Raw genomic sequence first — 11,802 nt, forward strand, 5'->3', positions numbered from 1 at the left:
TGACTGGTGGAGCGGACCCGCGGTGCGGCCAGTGGCGGCCCAGAGTGTGTCAGTCGGTTGGCAAGTCTCGCGGCATTGCTCCGTCGCGTTGCGCGTGCATGACTTCACGACGGTGGGCCGATAGCGGACGACGATAACGCGCGTAGTGCATTCGCTGTAGCCGACGAGGGTGCGGTAGAGTGGTGGTGGTGGTGGTGGCGGCAGTGGTGGTGTGCTGTTGCTGCTTCTCGTCGTCGTCGTCATCGTCGGCGGTGGTCGAGCCTGATCGCGCACTGCTGGTCCATGTGCTCTGCTGACTAAAATGCTCATCAAGGAATTGTAAGTGATGACGCGGGGCCGGGGGCGGGGAATGTGCGGGGGCTGTCAGGTGCGTGCCACGGCGTGAACGTTTCGATTTCGTTTGGCCCGTCGTCGTGCTTGGCCGATGCACAGACGAAATTCAAAAGCCGACTTCGGGGCGCAGCGATTACTAATCTTTAACGGCGCCTGGTGGTCGCCTCGGGGTCTCCGGAGGGGGGGGGAGCGGAGGAAGAGGGACGGCATGATCGCGAGGGAGACGCAGAAGGGATGATGCGATGGCTCTCTCATCCCTTACCGCCTGATTCTAGATTCCGCTTGTCCGTTTCAGCTGCACTCTCTGCACCTCGTTCTATATCCCTGCATTTTTTCTCGGAGCTCGAACGTCTGCAATCCCGGGTTTTTTTTCTCGGAGTGCAAAAAAGTGCAGCCACGGTAGATATGCAGCTTTTTCGGCTTTTCTCGTCGTAATCGGCCGTCGAGCGTGCAGACCGACCGCCGTGGTCGGTCACGAATTTCCAATTTTATCGATCGCCTTCGATTTCTGATTTAATTAAGATCGGCTGAGCGATATCTGCACTTTGCGGCAGCGACGCGTGCCCCCCGGCCTGTGATGCGGGTAACGTGACTCAAGGCCGTGATTTCGTTGCCGCCGCCACCGACGTATGCACGTTCCCCTTCGCCTTCTTCTTCCTTTTTCTTTCTTTACCTTGAGTTTGACATAATGCTGACATAATTTGTCGTTTGTTTGTTGCAGCCGTGTCACTCTGCCCCTCACAGTGGAAGAGGTACGTACCTGATCTGTCACACGGGTCCTGTCGTCCCTCCTAATGACCTGTTTTAAGACAGGTCGCAGGATGATTAGATTGCAAGAAAAATAAAAAGGAACAAACGACTGGAATTACTTTCCGAACGGCAGCATACAATCAAGAAAATTGCCAATCATCTAATCACCATTTGCATGACAGTATCTGTTCAGTCGAATTCATACGTAAAGTTATCTCGTGCAAATGAGCATGACATTGCTTTCGTGATTAACTCTTTTTCTCTGATATTAATATCCCTAAAAACTGTCTTTTGTTTTTTTTAAAAAAGGCGTCAATTAGGCGGTTTTGTAGATAAAGAATATAATATTTTATTTTGTTATCTGTGTGTACAAAAAATCTCTAAGGCCAGTATTCATAGTCGAATCTTATATTTAAGACAGTCTTAAGTTTATCTGAAGATGCTGTATGGATTATTTCATTGGCTATGGAGCATCTGAAGATACACTTAAGATGGTCTTAAATATAAGATTCGACTATGAATACCGGCCTAAAATCATGATATTTGAAAATAACGCCAACTACGAGGAAAGTACGGAAAAGAATATTTCATTGTATAATTTATGTATCTGTGATATTAATATTTAAACGACTTGTTCTATTATCGCATGCAGCGAAGTATGCATCTCTTTTTGCATCTGTTTTTGTTCGTCGCGCTGTTCACTTCTCAGATAATGAAATAATGTCAAGATGTGTCTCAATATAATTATCGTTGATTGATATCGTGATTACATAACTCGATTTCTTCCGTTTTTACCTTAGATTAATAAATAATTGCAGCAACAAATTAGCATGCAGGGAAGAAACAAAAAGTAGGGCACATTTCTTCTAAAACGGCTCAAAGTTCACGTGTCTACGAACGAATTATGTAATCGCCACCGTTTTATCTACCTTGTTTTCATTTTTATCGGCAGTATCAAGTAGCTCAACTGTATTCGGTAGCAGAGGCCAGTAAGAATAACACAGGTGGCGGCGAAGGTATCGAAGTACTGAAGAATGAACCGTTCACGGATTACCCACTGCTCGGTGGAAAGTATTCGTCAGGCCAATACACATATAAGATTTATCACTTAGCTAGTAAAGTGCCTGCTTTCATCCGCATTTTACTGCCAAAGAACTCGCTGGAGATCCACGAGGAAGCTTGGAACGCTTATCCTTACTGCAAAACAGTTATAACTGTGAGTGTTGACACGTATGACGCTTAAAAAGTGTATTAAATGTTACATGATTTCTCGTTATCTGCGCAGAATCCGGGCTACATGAAGGATAACTTTATGATCATGATAGAATCCTTTCATATCGGCGACGAAGGCAATCAGCATAACGTAAGTGCACGACAAGCTCGGTAAGCGCGTGTCTCAAGTCGCTCGCTTGGCATTATTACCTTATCACGTACGCAGGTCCACGAATTGCCGCCCGACAAGCTCAAGATCAGGGAGGTGGTGCACATAGACATCGCGAACGATTCGATTGCCAGTGCCGACTACAAGGAGGACGAGGACCCGACTAAATTCAAGTCCCAGAAGACGGGACGGGGCCCGCTCGTGGGGAAGGACTGGAAGCACCACGTTCAGCCTGTGATGACGTGCTACAAGCTAGTCACTTGTGAATTCAAATGGTTCGGTCTGCAGACCCGCGTCGAGGGATTCATACAGAAGGCGGAGCGGCGCCTGTTCACGAATTTTCATAGACAAGTGTTCTGCTGGATAGATCGCTGGCATGGTCTAACCATGGAGGATATTAGAGCAATTGAAGACAATACGAAAGAGGAACTAGACAGGGTGAGCAGATTTTCTTTCTCACAATCGATGGTTTCGTTCTCGAAGTCGAGGTGTTTCTTTGTCCCTCGCTCTCCGCGAGTTCATTGAGTTCGGAGCAGCTCAGCACTGCAACTATTCTGAAACGTTGTTTGTATGTTTAATTGCAGCAAAGACATCAAGGAGAAGTACGGGGTATGCGCGCTGACGATTGAGGCTTCAATAGCTTCTATTACGAACGGTTAAATCAATTTCCTTATACATGTCAATACAAATACATACGCATACCTAAAGATGTACACCCTGTTAAGCTCTGTCATAGACGATTCCACTGGATTCGGACGATTCTTGGAGTTTACGTGTCTAGATTCAGTGTCTATTACAAATTACTTACGATTTTAATTTATTTTACATTTACAAGCGTTTTAGATAAATGTATCTACAGTCAAAGATTATATAATGTAGCTATTATTAAACAGAAAAAAAAAGAAGAGAGAAACGGAGGGAATCAGAGTGATCTCTGATTCTCCGCCGGTGCATAATTACGAAGAAAGAGAATCTGGTTTCGCGCGAGAAAACCATTATAGATGAGTTATGATTACTTAAGGGCAGTTCGTAGTTCGATAATAATAGTATTGGAGTTCATTAAACGGGCGACAAAATGCTTGCTGCAAAGTATATATTAAAAGAAAAACAAAAAAAACGATACGCGAGGGAAATAATGTGATTTAACATTGCAAGTGTTTGATCGTAGTTGAAAGTAGTTGAAGAGGAAAAATCCACAGTTTAATATATATTAATGTACAATTGAAGATCTCTAAATGTTCCATATTAACGATCCGTGTTTCGGTCCGAAACTATCAAGCCATTACTTCAGCCGCAGGTGTGCGCGCTGTAATTGTTCGCGTGTTTTCGAACGAGAGAGTAATGAGAGTATTTTCTCAATTCCTGCGAAAGTGTATGTGTGCGATCAGGGGGAACTCGACCCGAAAAAATGTTCCAAGAGTCTTACAAATGTATAATCTATATAGTTACTCCGGCGTCCTACGATCACGAAGCAAGGTACTACGTTAAAAGGTCCCAGCTTGAAATGATCTTCTGTTCTTTCCGTTCGACGAGCACTAGACACAAGAGACATGTATTTATCCCGTAGAAACAAAATTAGGACCAAGCTGTTGGATATCTTTTTTTTATTATACTGCGACGCTAACGGTAACGCAATTAATATATTATAAAATACCCTAAATTGTTTCGTGGAGAATAGGAGAGGCGATGTATTCTATGTAAAGTGCTCACACCGATATACATAACACGTAACACGACTGTAGAAGCAAAGAGAGCTCTTTAGGCTATTTCAATATTGGTGACAGTGGGTAAACGGCGGAGGGGTGCGTTATTGTATATAAAAAAAAAAGGAAAAATGAGGCATATATATACATACACAATGAAATTTAAATTCAGATTATACGACACTGTGATGTTTCTTTGCATTCCACTGGAGATCTCTAAGCATAACCAATGAAGTATTCTGGGGGATGCTGCTCGTAACCCATTATGGACCGTACGATTATTCCTCGATTTATAGTTTTCTCTCTTCTAGAGATGCGTTTTATCTATATATTGAAAAAGAATATCGCGACGAAGGATAAATGTGTGTAACGGGCTGAACGAATACGGAATGGCTGTATGCAATCTTCGGGAACCTGTTTTAAGAGAATGATTATTTATATTGTATTTATCGCCGCGCTTGAGTGAACGCGAATTCCGAGACAAGTGGAAATCGATGTCTTTTAATGGGTTCAGCAACGTGTGGTCGCAGCAGCAGCAGCGTTCTCTCATCTAGGGATAGGAAATCTCTAATTAAATGTAACGAATTAAAAAGAAAAACTGTGAAGACAGAGACAAAGCATATGATATGACTGTCATTTGCACAAAGTAAACGTACTGTCTGTATTACTGCTGGAACACGTTAGGCATAGTCTAAGATATAGCTTTATCTTCCTATTCACGTACGGAAACAATGGTAACCACGACAGTGCACATAGTATTTGTATTCAATGTATGAAGATGTACACGCGAGAGGGATGCAGAAGAGAAAGAGAAAATCAGGCGCGCGCGCATTTATTTCCTCGACTCGAGGGAAAAACCGACTGAAATGGGGCAGATCAAGCTGTGTGTCGTTCAAGCGAGCTTCATAACTCTAACGAATTCGCCTTTGTCTCACGACTGTGTCGTTTCACTTGTGCGCGGATTTACACATTACGCCCGTTGTCCTACGATAATAATTACTTAAATAGACTCGGATAGCTGACAAGATAGCAGATTCCTGATAACGTAAGTCAGAGGAGTCAGTCGTGGATACAGAAAGAAAATTCCGTATCGCTGCCAAAGGGCTAAGCAGTAAAACAAAAAAGTATCAGATATGTATGTGTATATATGTATATATGCACGTGTATATGCGTTCCCTTTCGTTTCGCATACATACGTATATACATACGCGTGTATGTGCATGTGTGTGTGTGCACGTGTGTATGTCTCTCGATTCAGTCAAGTATTCAATCGAAGAGTATAATAAAACCAGAAGGCATAGTATATGAGATTTATTTCGATTCTTCTCTCTTCATAGAAAAATATATATATCGATATATATATATATATATATACAGTCTACATAGATGCAGTATTACGTATAAAATATATTTTGCTTTAGGTATAAAGGAAGAGTTATCGAGATATTATTATTATCTTACGTGTACGAGTCGCGCGATCTCTAATTGAGACCGTATTCTTTGATGAGATTTCCGGCGATCACGAGCCTTTGAATTTCCGACGTGCCTTCGTAGATCTCTGTAATACGCGCGTCCCTGTAGTAACGTTCTGCCGGCATGTCCGACACGTATCCCATCCCACCCAGAATCTGTATACACTGGTGAGCGCAGAACGTCGCGGTCTCGGACGCGGACAGCTTAGCCATAGCAGCTTCCTGTGACAAAAGATATAGATTATCCTGACGAAGTGGAAGAAAAACCGCACGAATAAGAGCCAAATCTCGTTGAGACTTACGTCATTCGCGCACACGCTTCGGATTCTCTCCGGCTTATCGTTAAAGAAAATTCAGAACGGAGCGATGTTTCTAGCATAAATTAATATCGCGTCGATACCTGGCTCTTATTGGACTTTCTTCTGTCATTGAGATTTAAGATCGAGGAACCTTTTCATTTTCTGCAAAGACTATCTATCTACTTTCCTCACTCGATTATACTTGCAGTAGTTTCAGACCGACGTCGAAATTTAATTACGATTTGTTCAAATTGTTGTGGTTACCTGCACGCCTTTCGCGGACTCGCAAGAGTGGCGACGACTTACGATACTCGATAAGTTAAACAGATGTATCCAATGGAAAGAACAGAGATTATATGCAGTGAGATTAATAAATATGGCCTCCATACGAGATAAGCAAATAATACTCGACTGTTGCAGGATTAATTAAGATTCGTATCGCTCCAAGTATCGCTCGTAACGCACCTTCGTGAACGGTTTACCGGTATCCTTGAGCTGAGCCGCTCGCCACGTCAGCAGCCTCGAGGCCTCCAGTTTCAGTGCCATGTCAGCGATCTTCTGCTGGATCGCCTGCAGTTTAAGGATCGACTTGCCGAACGCCTGGCGTTTCGCAGCGTACTCTATCGCGCAGTCGAGGGACGCTTGAGCGATGCCCAACGCCTGTCCAGCGATCCCGATCCTGCCGGCGTCTACGGAGAAGATGGATATTACGTCGAGGACAAGTCTGTGCCTACGATCATCGTATTACGCGTACCTAGGGCCATCATCGCGATCTTGAAACCCATTCCGGGCTCGCCCAGGAGGTTCTCGCTCGTTACTTTAGCGTCCTCGAAGATGAGGGAGCAGGTGCTGCTGCCTCGTATACCCAACTTGTCCTCCTTCTTGCCCAGACTCAGACCCGCCGTTGGACTGTCCACTATGAAGGCGCTGATACCCTTGTGCTTCTTGGACTTGTCCGTCGTCGCGAACAGGACTATCGCCTTCGCCTCGAACCCGTTCGTTATCCACGACTTGGTGCCGTTGATTGTGTAGGCGCTGCCGTCCAACTTGGCCGTCGTGGACGCGGCACCAGCGTCAGATCCGTTGCCTGGTTCACTGAGTGCGAAGCAACCGATGTTCTCGCCATTCATGAACGGCTTGATGTACTTCTCTTTCTGCTTGTTGTTTCCAAATTTCTCGACAGGTCCCAGAAACAGCGAATTGTGAGCGCTCATCACGACTCCGGCACTTGCGCAGCCTCTAGAGATCTCCTCCATGGCGATAGCGTAAGCCAGGTAATCCAGTCCTGTGCCACCCAATGCCTCGGGCATGTACAGACCCATGAGGCCCAGGTCGCCCATCTTCTTGATTTGTTCCTTGGGGAAGAGGTGCTTCTTGTCTATCTCCGCTGCGACGGGCTTTAATTCCTGCTCGGCGAAGTCTCTGAGGTCATGAAACGGTTCAAGAGGTCGAATAAGCTTTATTGCACTCTTAATATATAGAATTAATATAATTTATATAATTTATGTGAAAGATAAAGGTGGATAATTTGGCACGCAGTGGAAATACCTGCATGTTTTGTACAGCATTTGGTGGGTCTCCGGCAAGACAGAGAGCGAGGCGATGTGTCGGCTGACAATGCCTGCCCCTCTGGACGCATTGTGGACATTTGCTGCGGGCGATTGAGCAACAAGTATATTTTACGTCAAAAATACATAGTGACAATACATATTCAAAGCTCCGTGACTTTTATGGCGCACTCACCGAATAATCTCAAGCACTGCATCGTAATTGTTATCTGTAATTGACGTTCGACTTGCGGGGCTTACAAAATAAACGGAATAATCACATTTGAACTTTGCTCGGGACGTGATGCCTTTGGCTACGTGCACATGTATCTATTTAAAGTACAAACCGACGTCAAAACCCGATAGCACAGTGTTTCCGTCTGCTTCCTGGTTGCAACTGGTTGCAAATCGATTATTATGAAAACGTCTATATCGTCGGTCGGTAAAATCGATATTGAGAATTGGATGTGGAGCCGTCTCCAGGCGTGAAAGTTGCCTTGGTACCGCGATACTTTATTTCTACAATTCTTACACGTTTATCTTTTCTAGATATTTTTCCTACAATTTTATCATTGTGATAACTACTGCACTATCATTATAAGGAAAAAATCGTGCGAGATAAGAAATATCTTATCTATATTATTTATTCTGTCACATTAATCCTCTCTCATTGATGATGAGTTTGAGCTTTTGTTTTATTATATAATAATATAATTTGTGATATCAATATAGAAAAATGAAACAAAAATAATTACCAAAGGTACATTAATAATTTTTATTGTATTTTAACATACCATGTAGAGTTCTTTTAAAATAAATGCCGATTTTTCACGGACAAACGTCCGGCTGAAAAGAAAGATTTTCTGCAAAATTGTTCAAAGGGAAAAGTGGACCGGAGATTCAATTAAAAATTTACAAAAACAATCTAGCTTTTGCCGCGTGCGTGTGCCGCCGGTGCCGCCGATCAATATATCGCGTCAGGTAGCACAAGCACGCGCATGCACAGTCCTCGTTCAATAGCAACGGGTTGGCCGCTATCTCGTCGGGTCCTGTAGCTGGTCCTGAATCTTTGTCCTGCAAGGCGAATCGGTTGGATCGAGACAGTCGCTTTACTTCGAACTGTCGGCAGAAAATTGCGTAAACTCGTTCACGATGTCGAGCAGCAAGTCGGTGAAACAGCCGCGCAAGGCGTATCCCAAGGAGCAGCACGAGATGACGCACTCCGAGAAGCTGAGACTGATCGACGACGAGTTGAACTCCTTTTACAAGTAAACGAGCCATTTCCGATATACGAAGCTATTTATGGGGCTATTTATTCGTGTCGTTAATGTGTTCTCGTACTGTATACATCATCGTGGTGCTTTTGTTGCGTTATTTCGTTAATAAGAAAATAAAAAATTATTCGCGTTGGAAAAATCTTAATTCCAAGTTTGTCAGGGCAATAATAATTTTAAGACACTCTTTTAGATCAACATAGGTTTCTGATGTTCTTTTAGAAAGCGGATTTCTCTTTCATAAAGAATAATAATTACTTTTACAATTATTATTGCTTTTGTTTTTAAATAAATAGCTTCATTGTAATATTAAAAATTTTCTTTCAGGTATTGCCAGCAGGCTGGTTTCACTGAAGAAGAAATGGACATCATCTGTCAGCCGCTTGTAGCGGCGATGCGCCGCTCATGGTTGCAGCTCGTCTTTCGTGGCACTTTTGTGCTAATCGCGCTTGGCACTTTGGCTTGCCTCGCAGCGCAGCTCGATTTCGTCGGCACCCACTTCACCGCCCTTAGCCGGCTGTTGTTGATCAGAGTGCTACCGATTTGGAACTGGCAGCCGCTCTACTATGAGAACTGCATGATCAACAACCCCTTCTACAACGATTACACTATCACCGAGGAAGATTGCATGGTAAGTTGGGTAGAATTTCTAGAATTTTTTAAAAGATGATCATATCTGACAGTTATTCAGACAATCAGTGTACAATTTTTCCACAGACTTGCGAGGCGCTGGAGACGATCGATCGTCTGTCAGACGTGCGGTATCGCACTCTGGTCGAGAATTATCTGAGCCGCGATGCACCGGCCATCATCACTGATGCGATGGATTCCTGGGCGGTCATGAACACCGACTACTTCTGGTTCGATAATATCACCCACGTAGGTAACAGACGTAGAACTTTGTCACCTAAAACTTTCTCGACTCTCGCACAAAATGCAGTTGTTAAGCGACAGAAATTATTTTTATGAAAAACGCTGTCAAGAAGGGTGGATTTATCTTACCGATGTGATCGACAATCGAGAGAATGAACGACCGTGCGAGAAAAGTAAGAATTATTTTTTTGTTTTTACTACTTTATTATTTTTATTATTTTATTTTTCCACAGCTCTACTTGGAGAACGAGCGTTTGATGGAGACGGTACCATGCGCCCTGACCTCCAACCTGCGAACTGGCTCTTCCGACCTTGCGGCGTTCCTGCGACGCGTTCACGCGCCCGAGGTGGCCAAGTGGTTCGTCCACTGGCAAAACTGCGAGATCAACGCCGTCAAAGTGCTCAGGAAGTACTATCAGCGGCCGTACTTCCTCTCCAGCACGGTGTCACCGGCGCACTTCAACTGGGTGCTCATGTCCTCGGATTATAACAGCCCGAGCTACAAGAAGGTCGAACTCGACTCCGGCCTGATCGCGCTCGCGCAGCTTCGGGGTGCGACCCAGCTGCGACTCACCCCCATCAATCCTTGTAACAGTTCGTGTCCCGAGTTGGTCGCCGACTTGCATCAAGGAGAGATGCGTAAGTGGAATATGTATTAAATATTATTCTTTATTTATTATATGTTGTGTTTCGCTATAAAGTTGAATTTTGAAGTGCGGAATATGTTTAGGTGATGTTTGATATTTGGAACGTTCTCAGAAAGGCACGTTGGAATTCTTTTAGCAAATTACATAAACGTTTTGGAATGTAATTTGTAGTAATGGAATAATTAAGAATTGTTACATACCTTTTTTGATTTTGGTTGCTGACTAAAAGATGTTGCCTATTTTTTTATTAAAGTTGTACGGTATGAGTGAAATTGGGAAATTGGGCCATAATGAATTCGAAATCTCGATTTTAAACGCATCTGTTATATTAATTATCCCATTGCTGGATAATTAATTTTCCAAAGTGAGAATTGATATATGTCTCGATCTTAGTCTAAGGCATCCCCATAAAACCTCGCAATATTGTCTGCGTAATAATGTAATATTGTTCATCGATGGTGTGCGCTCCACATAATTCCATTCTTGCTTCTCGATAAAAATTCAGTTTGAATTACAGCAAGCAGATTACCATTAATTGCACATATTTCCTGAAAACTCGGATAAATATTCATTTAAGAATATTATCTAGAACTCAGAATAAAATTAGATTAGCGAACAACCTCGCGAATCTCGTCTTAAAATTTGATCTCACATTCGTCACGTTCCACAAAAGTTCATGCTCACGCGAATGCTGGTGACACTCTTCCCGATGCGATAATTTTCTTGTTGCTAATTTATTACGTGATCGTTGCTGCAGTCGTTTTCACGAACTTGATGTGGACACTGGAGTACGCGCCGATGCGCGGCCTGGACAACATCGCCATACTCACGGAAACCGTTTGGGAGGAAGACACATAGATCGCATCGTCCCGATGGATCTTATCGTCTTCCGGTTGGTGCGCCACCGGGATTCTATTAGTCTGCAATACTCTCTGATGCGACAGCTATCCACTGATATTGTATATTCATCCCTTCTACTATGATATGCACGAAATAAAGATTGAGCATTCTGTGGTTTTCGGCCTGATCAGTCAGTCTCCATATTCTTCGCTTTTCTTGACATTCTTGTTGTTCCTCGGACGGAAAAATAATAAACGTAATTTCAGGGAGGTTTTTTTGAAAGGCGGAGCAACTAATACTGCGGAAAATCGCCGCGATAATATTATTATCGGTGAGCGCAGTTCGCAACGAGGTATACCAGAAGTAACAACAAACAAGATTCGTTTTTTATTAATTAATTGTTTATAATAACATTGTGTGTGTATTTTTGCGGGTTTCTTTAAATTTCCCTTTTTTCTTTATGTATATATATATATATATATATATATATATATATATATAGCAGTTTTTTTTCTTGCCGTTTCTTATTTCATCTCGGCCTAACAAGGAGTAAGATCATTACGCACCGATTCATAGAAAAAACAAAGCGCAAGATTACTGAATGACGAACGTAGCTGGCGTTTTTCCCTCATTATTCTCTCTCTGTCTCTCTTAAGAGACCGATGCGATATATTCATTTCTTC

At 43.1% G+C, this 11,802-nt stretch overlaps 3 protein-coding genes across 5 annotated transcripts; 2 read left to right on the forward strand and 1 right to left on the reverse strand.

Moving 5' to 3' along the window:
- Positions 1–8: 8 nt before the first annotated feature.
- Positions 9–4,743, forward strand: LOC105283843 (phosphatidylinositol transfer protein alpha isoform). The gene is made up of 6 exons (XM_011346927.3): positions 9–318; positions 1,055–1,085; positions 2,036–2,299; positions 2,369–2,446; positions 2,522–2,902; positions 3,049–4,743. The coding sequence occupies exons 1-6, from the start codon at positions 302–304 to the stop codon at positions 3,091–3,093; spliced, it is 816 nt and encodes a 271-aa protein (XP_011345229.1). The 5' UTR covers positions 9–301; the 3' UTR covers positions 3,094–4,743.
- A 719-nt stretch (positions 4,744–5,462) lies between these two features.
- LOC105283842 (short-chain specific acyl-CoA dehydrogenase, mitochondrial) lies at positions 5,463–8,154 on the reverse strand. The gene is made up of 5 exons (XM_011346926.3): positions 7,682–8,154; positions 7,487–7,589; positions 6,693–7,360; positions 6,404–6,627; positions 5,463–5,861 (listed from the first exon to the last, which is right to left on the reverse strand). The coding sequence occupies exons 1-5, from the start codon at positions 7,701–7,703 to the stop codon at positions 5,649–5,651; spliced, it is 1,230 nt and encodes a 409-aa protein (XP_011345228.1). The 5' UTR covers positions 7,704–8,154; the 3' UTR covers positions 5,463–5,648.
- Positions 8,155–8,468: 314 nt separating this feature from the next.
- LOC105283840 lies at positions 8,469–11,306 on the forward strand. Of its 3 annotated transcripts, none has more exons than XM_011346924.3 (5): positions 8,469–8,753; positions 9,087–9,390; positions 9,477–9,642; positions 9,743–9,805; positions 9,866–10,265. In XM_011346924.3, the coding sequence occupies exons 1-5, from the start codon at positions 8,638–8,640 to the stop codon at positions 10,120–10,122; spliced, it is 906 nt and encodes a 301-aa protein (XP_011345226.1). In that variant the 5' UTR covers positions 8,469–8,637; the 3' UTR covers positions 10,123–10,265. The 3 variants fall into 3 exon arrangements, with proteins under 3 accessions (XP_011345226.1, XP_011345227.1, XP_011345225.1); XM_011346925.3 differs by having other exon boundaries at positions 9,746–9,805; XM_011346923.3 differs by lacking the exon at positions 9,743–9,805 and adding an exon at positions 11,037–11,306 and having other exon boundaries at positions 8,473–8,753; positions 9,477–9,638; positions 9,866–10,271.
- Positions 11,307–11,802: the final 496 nt, after the last annotated feature.

This window comes from Ooceraea biroi, chromosome 4, assembly GCF_003672135.1.
Source record: "Ooceraea biroi isolate clonal line C1 chromosome 4, Obir_v5.4, whole genome shotgun sequence".
NCBI classification, from domain to species: domain Eukaryota; kingdom Metazoa; phylum Arthropoda; class Insecta; order Hymenoptera; family Formicidae; genus Ooceraea; species Ooceraea biroi.

Excerpts from the sequence above, each read along its gene's own strand:
- LOC105283840 (XM_011346923.3), top strand. The coding sequence starts at position 8,638 with ATGTCGAGCAGCAAGTCGGTGAAACAGCCGCGCAAGGCGTATCCCAAG. Across the intron at positions 8,754-9,086 it reads GAGTTGAACTCCTTTTACAA|GTATTGCCAGCAGGCTGGTT; the intron begins GTAAACGAGCCA and ends ATTTTCTTTCAG. Across the intron at positions 9,391-9,476 it reads TCACCGAGGAAGATTGCATG|ACTTGCGAGGCGCTGGAGAC; the intron begins GTAAGTTGGGTA and ends ATTTTTCCACAG.
- LOC105283843 (XM_011346927.3), top strand. Across the intron at positions 2,300-2,368 it reads ACTGCAAAACAGTTATAACT|AATCCGGGCTACATGAAGGA; the intron begins GTGAGTGTTGAC and ends TTATCTGCGCAG. Across the intron at positions 2,903-3,048 it reads CGAAAGAGGAACTAGACAGG|CAAAGACATCAAGGAGAAGT; the intron begins GTGAGCAGATTT and ends GTTTAATTGCAG.
- LOC105283842 (XM_011346926.3), bottom strand. The coding sequence starts at position 7,703 with ATGCAGTGCTTGAGATTATTCG. Across the intron at positions 7,361-7,486 it reads ATGCTGTACAAAACATGCAG|AGACTTCGCCGAGCAGGAAT; the intron begins GTATTTCCACTG and ends TCATGACCTCAG. Across the intron at positions 6,628-6,692 it reads GATCGCGATGATGGCCCTAG|ACGCCGGCAGGATCGGGATC; the intron begins GTACGCGTAATA and ends TCTTCTCCGTAG.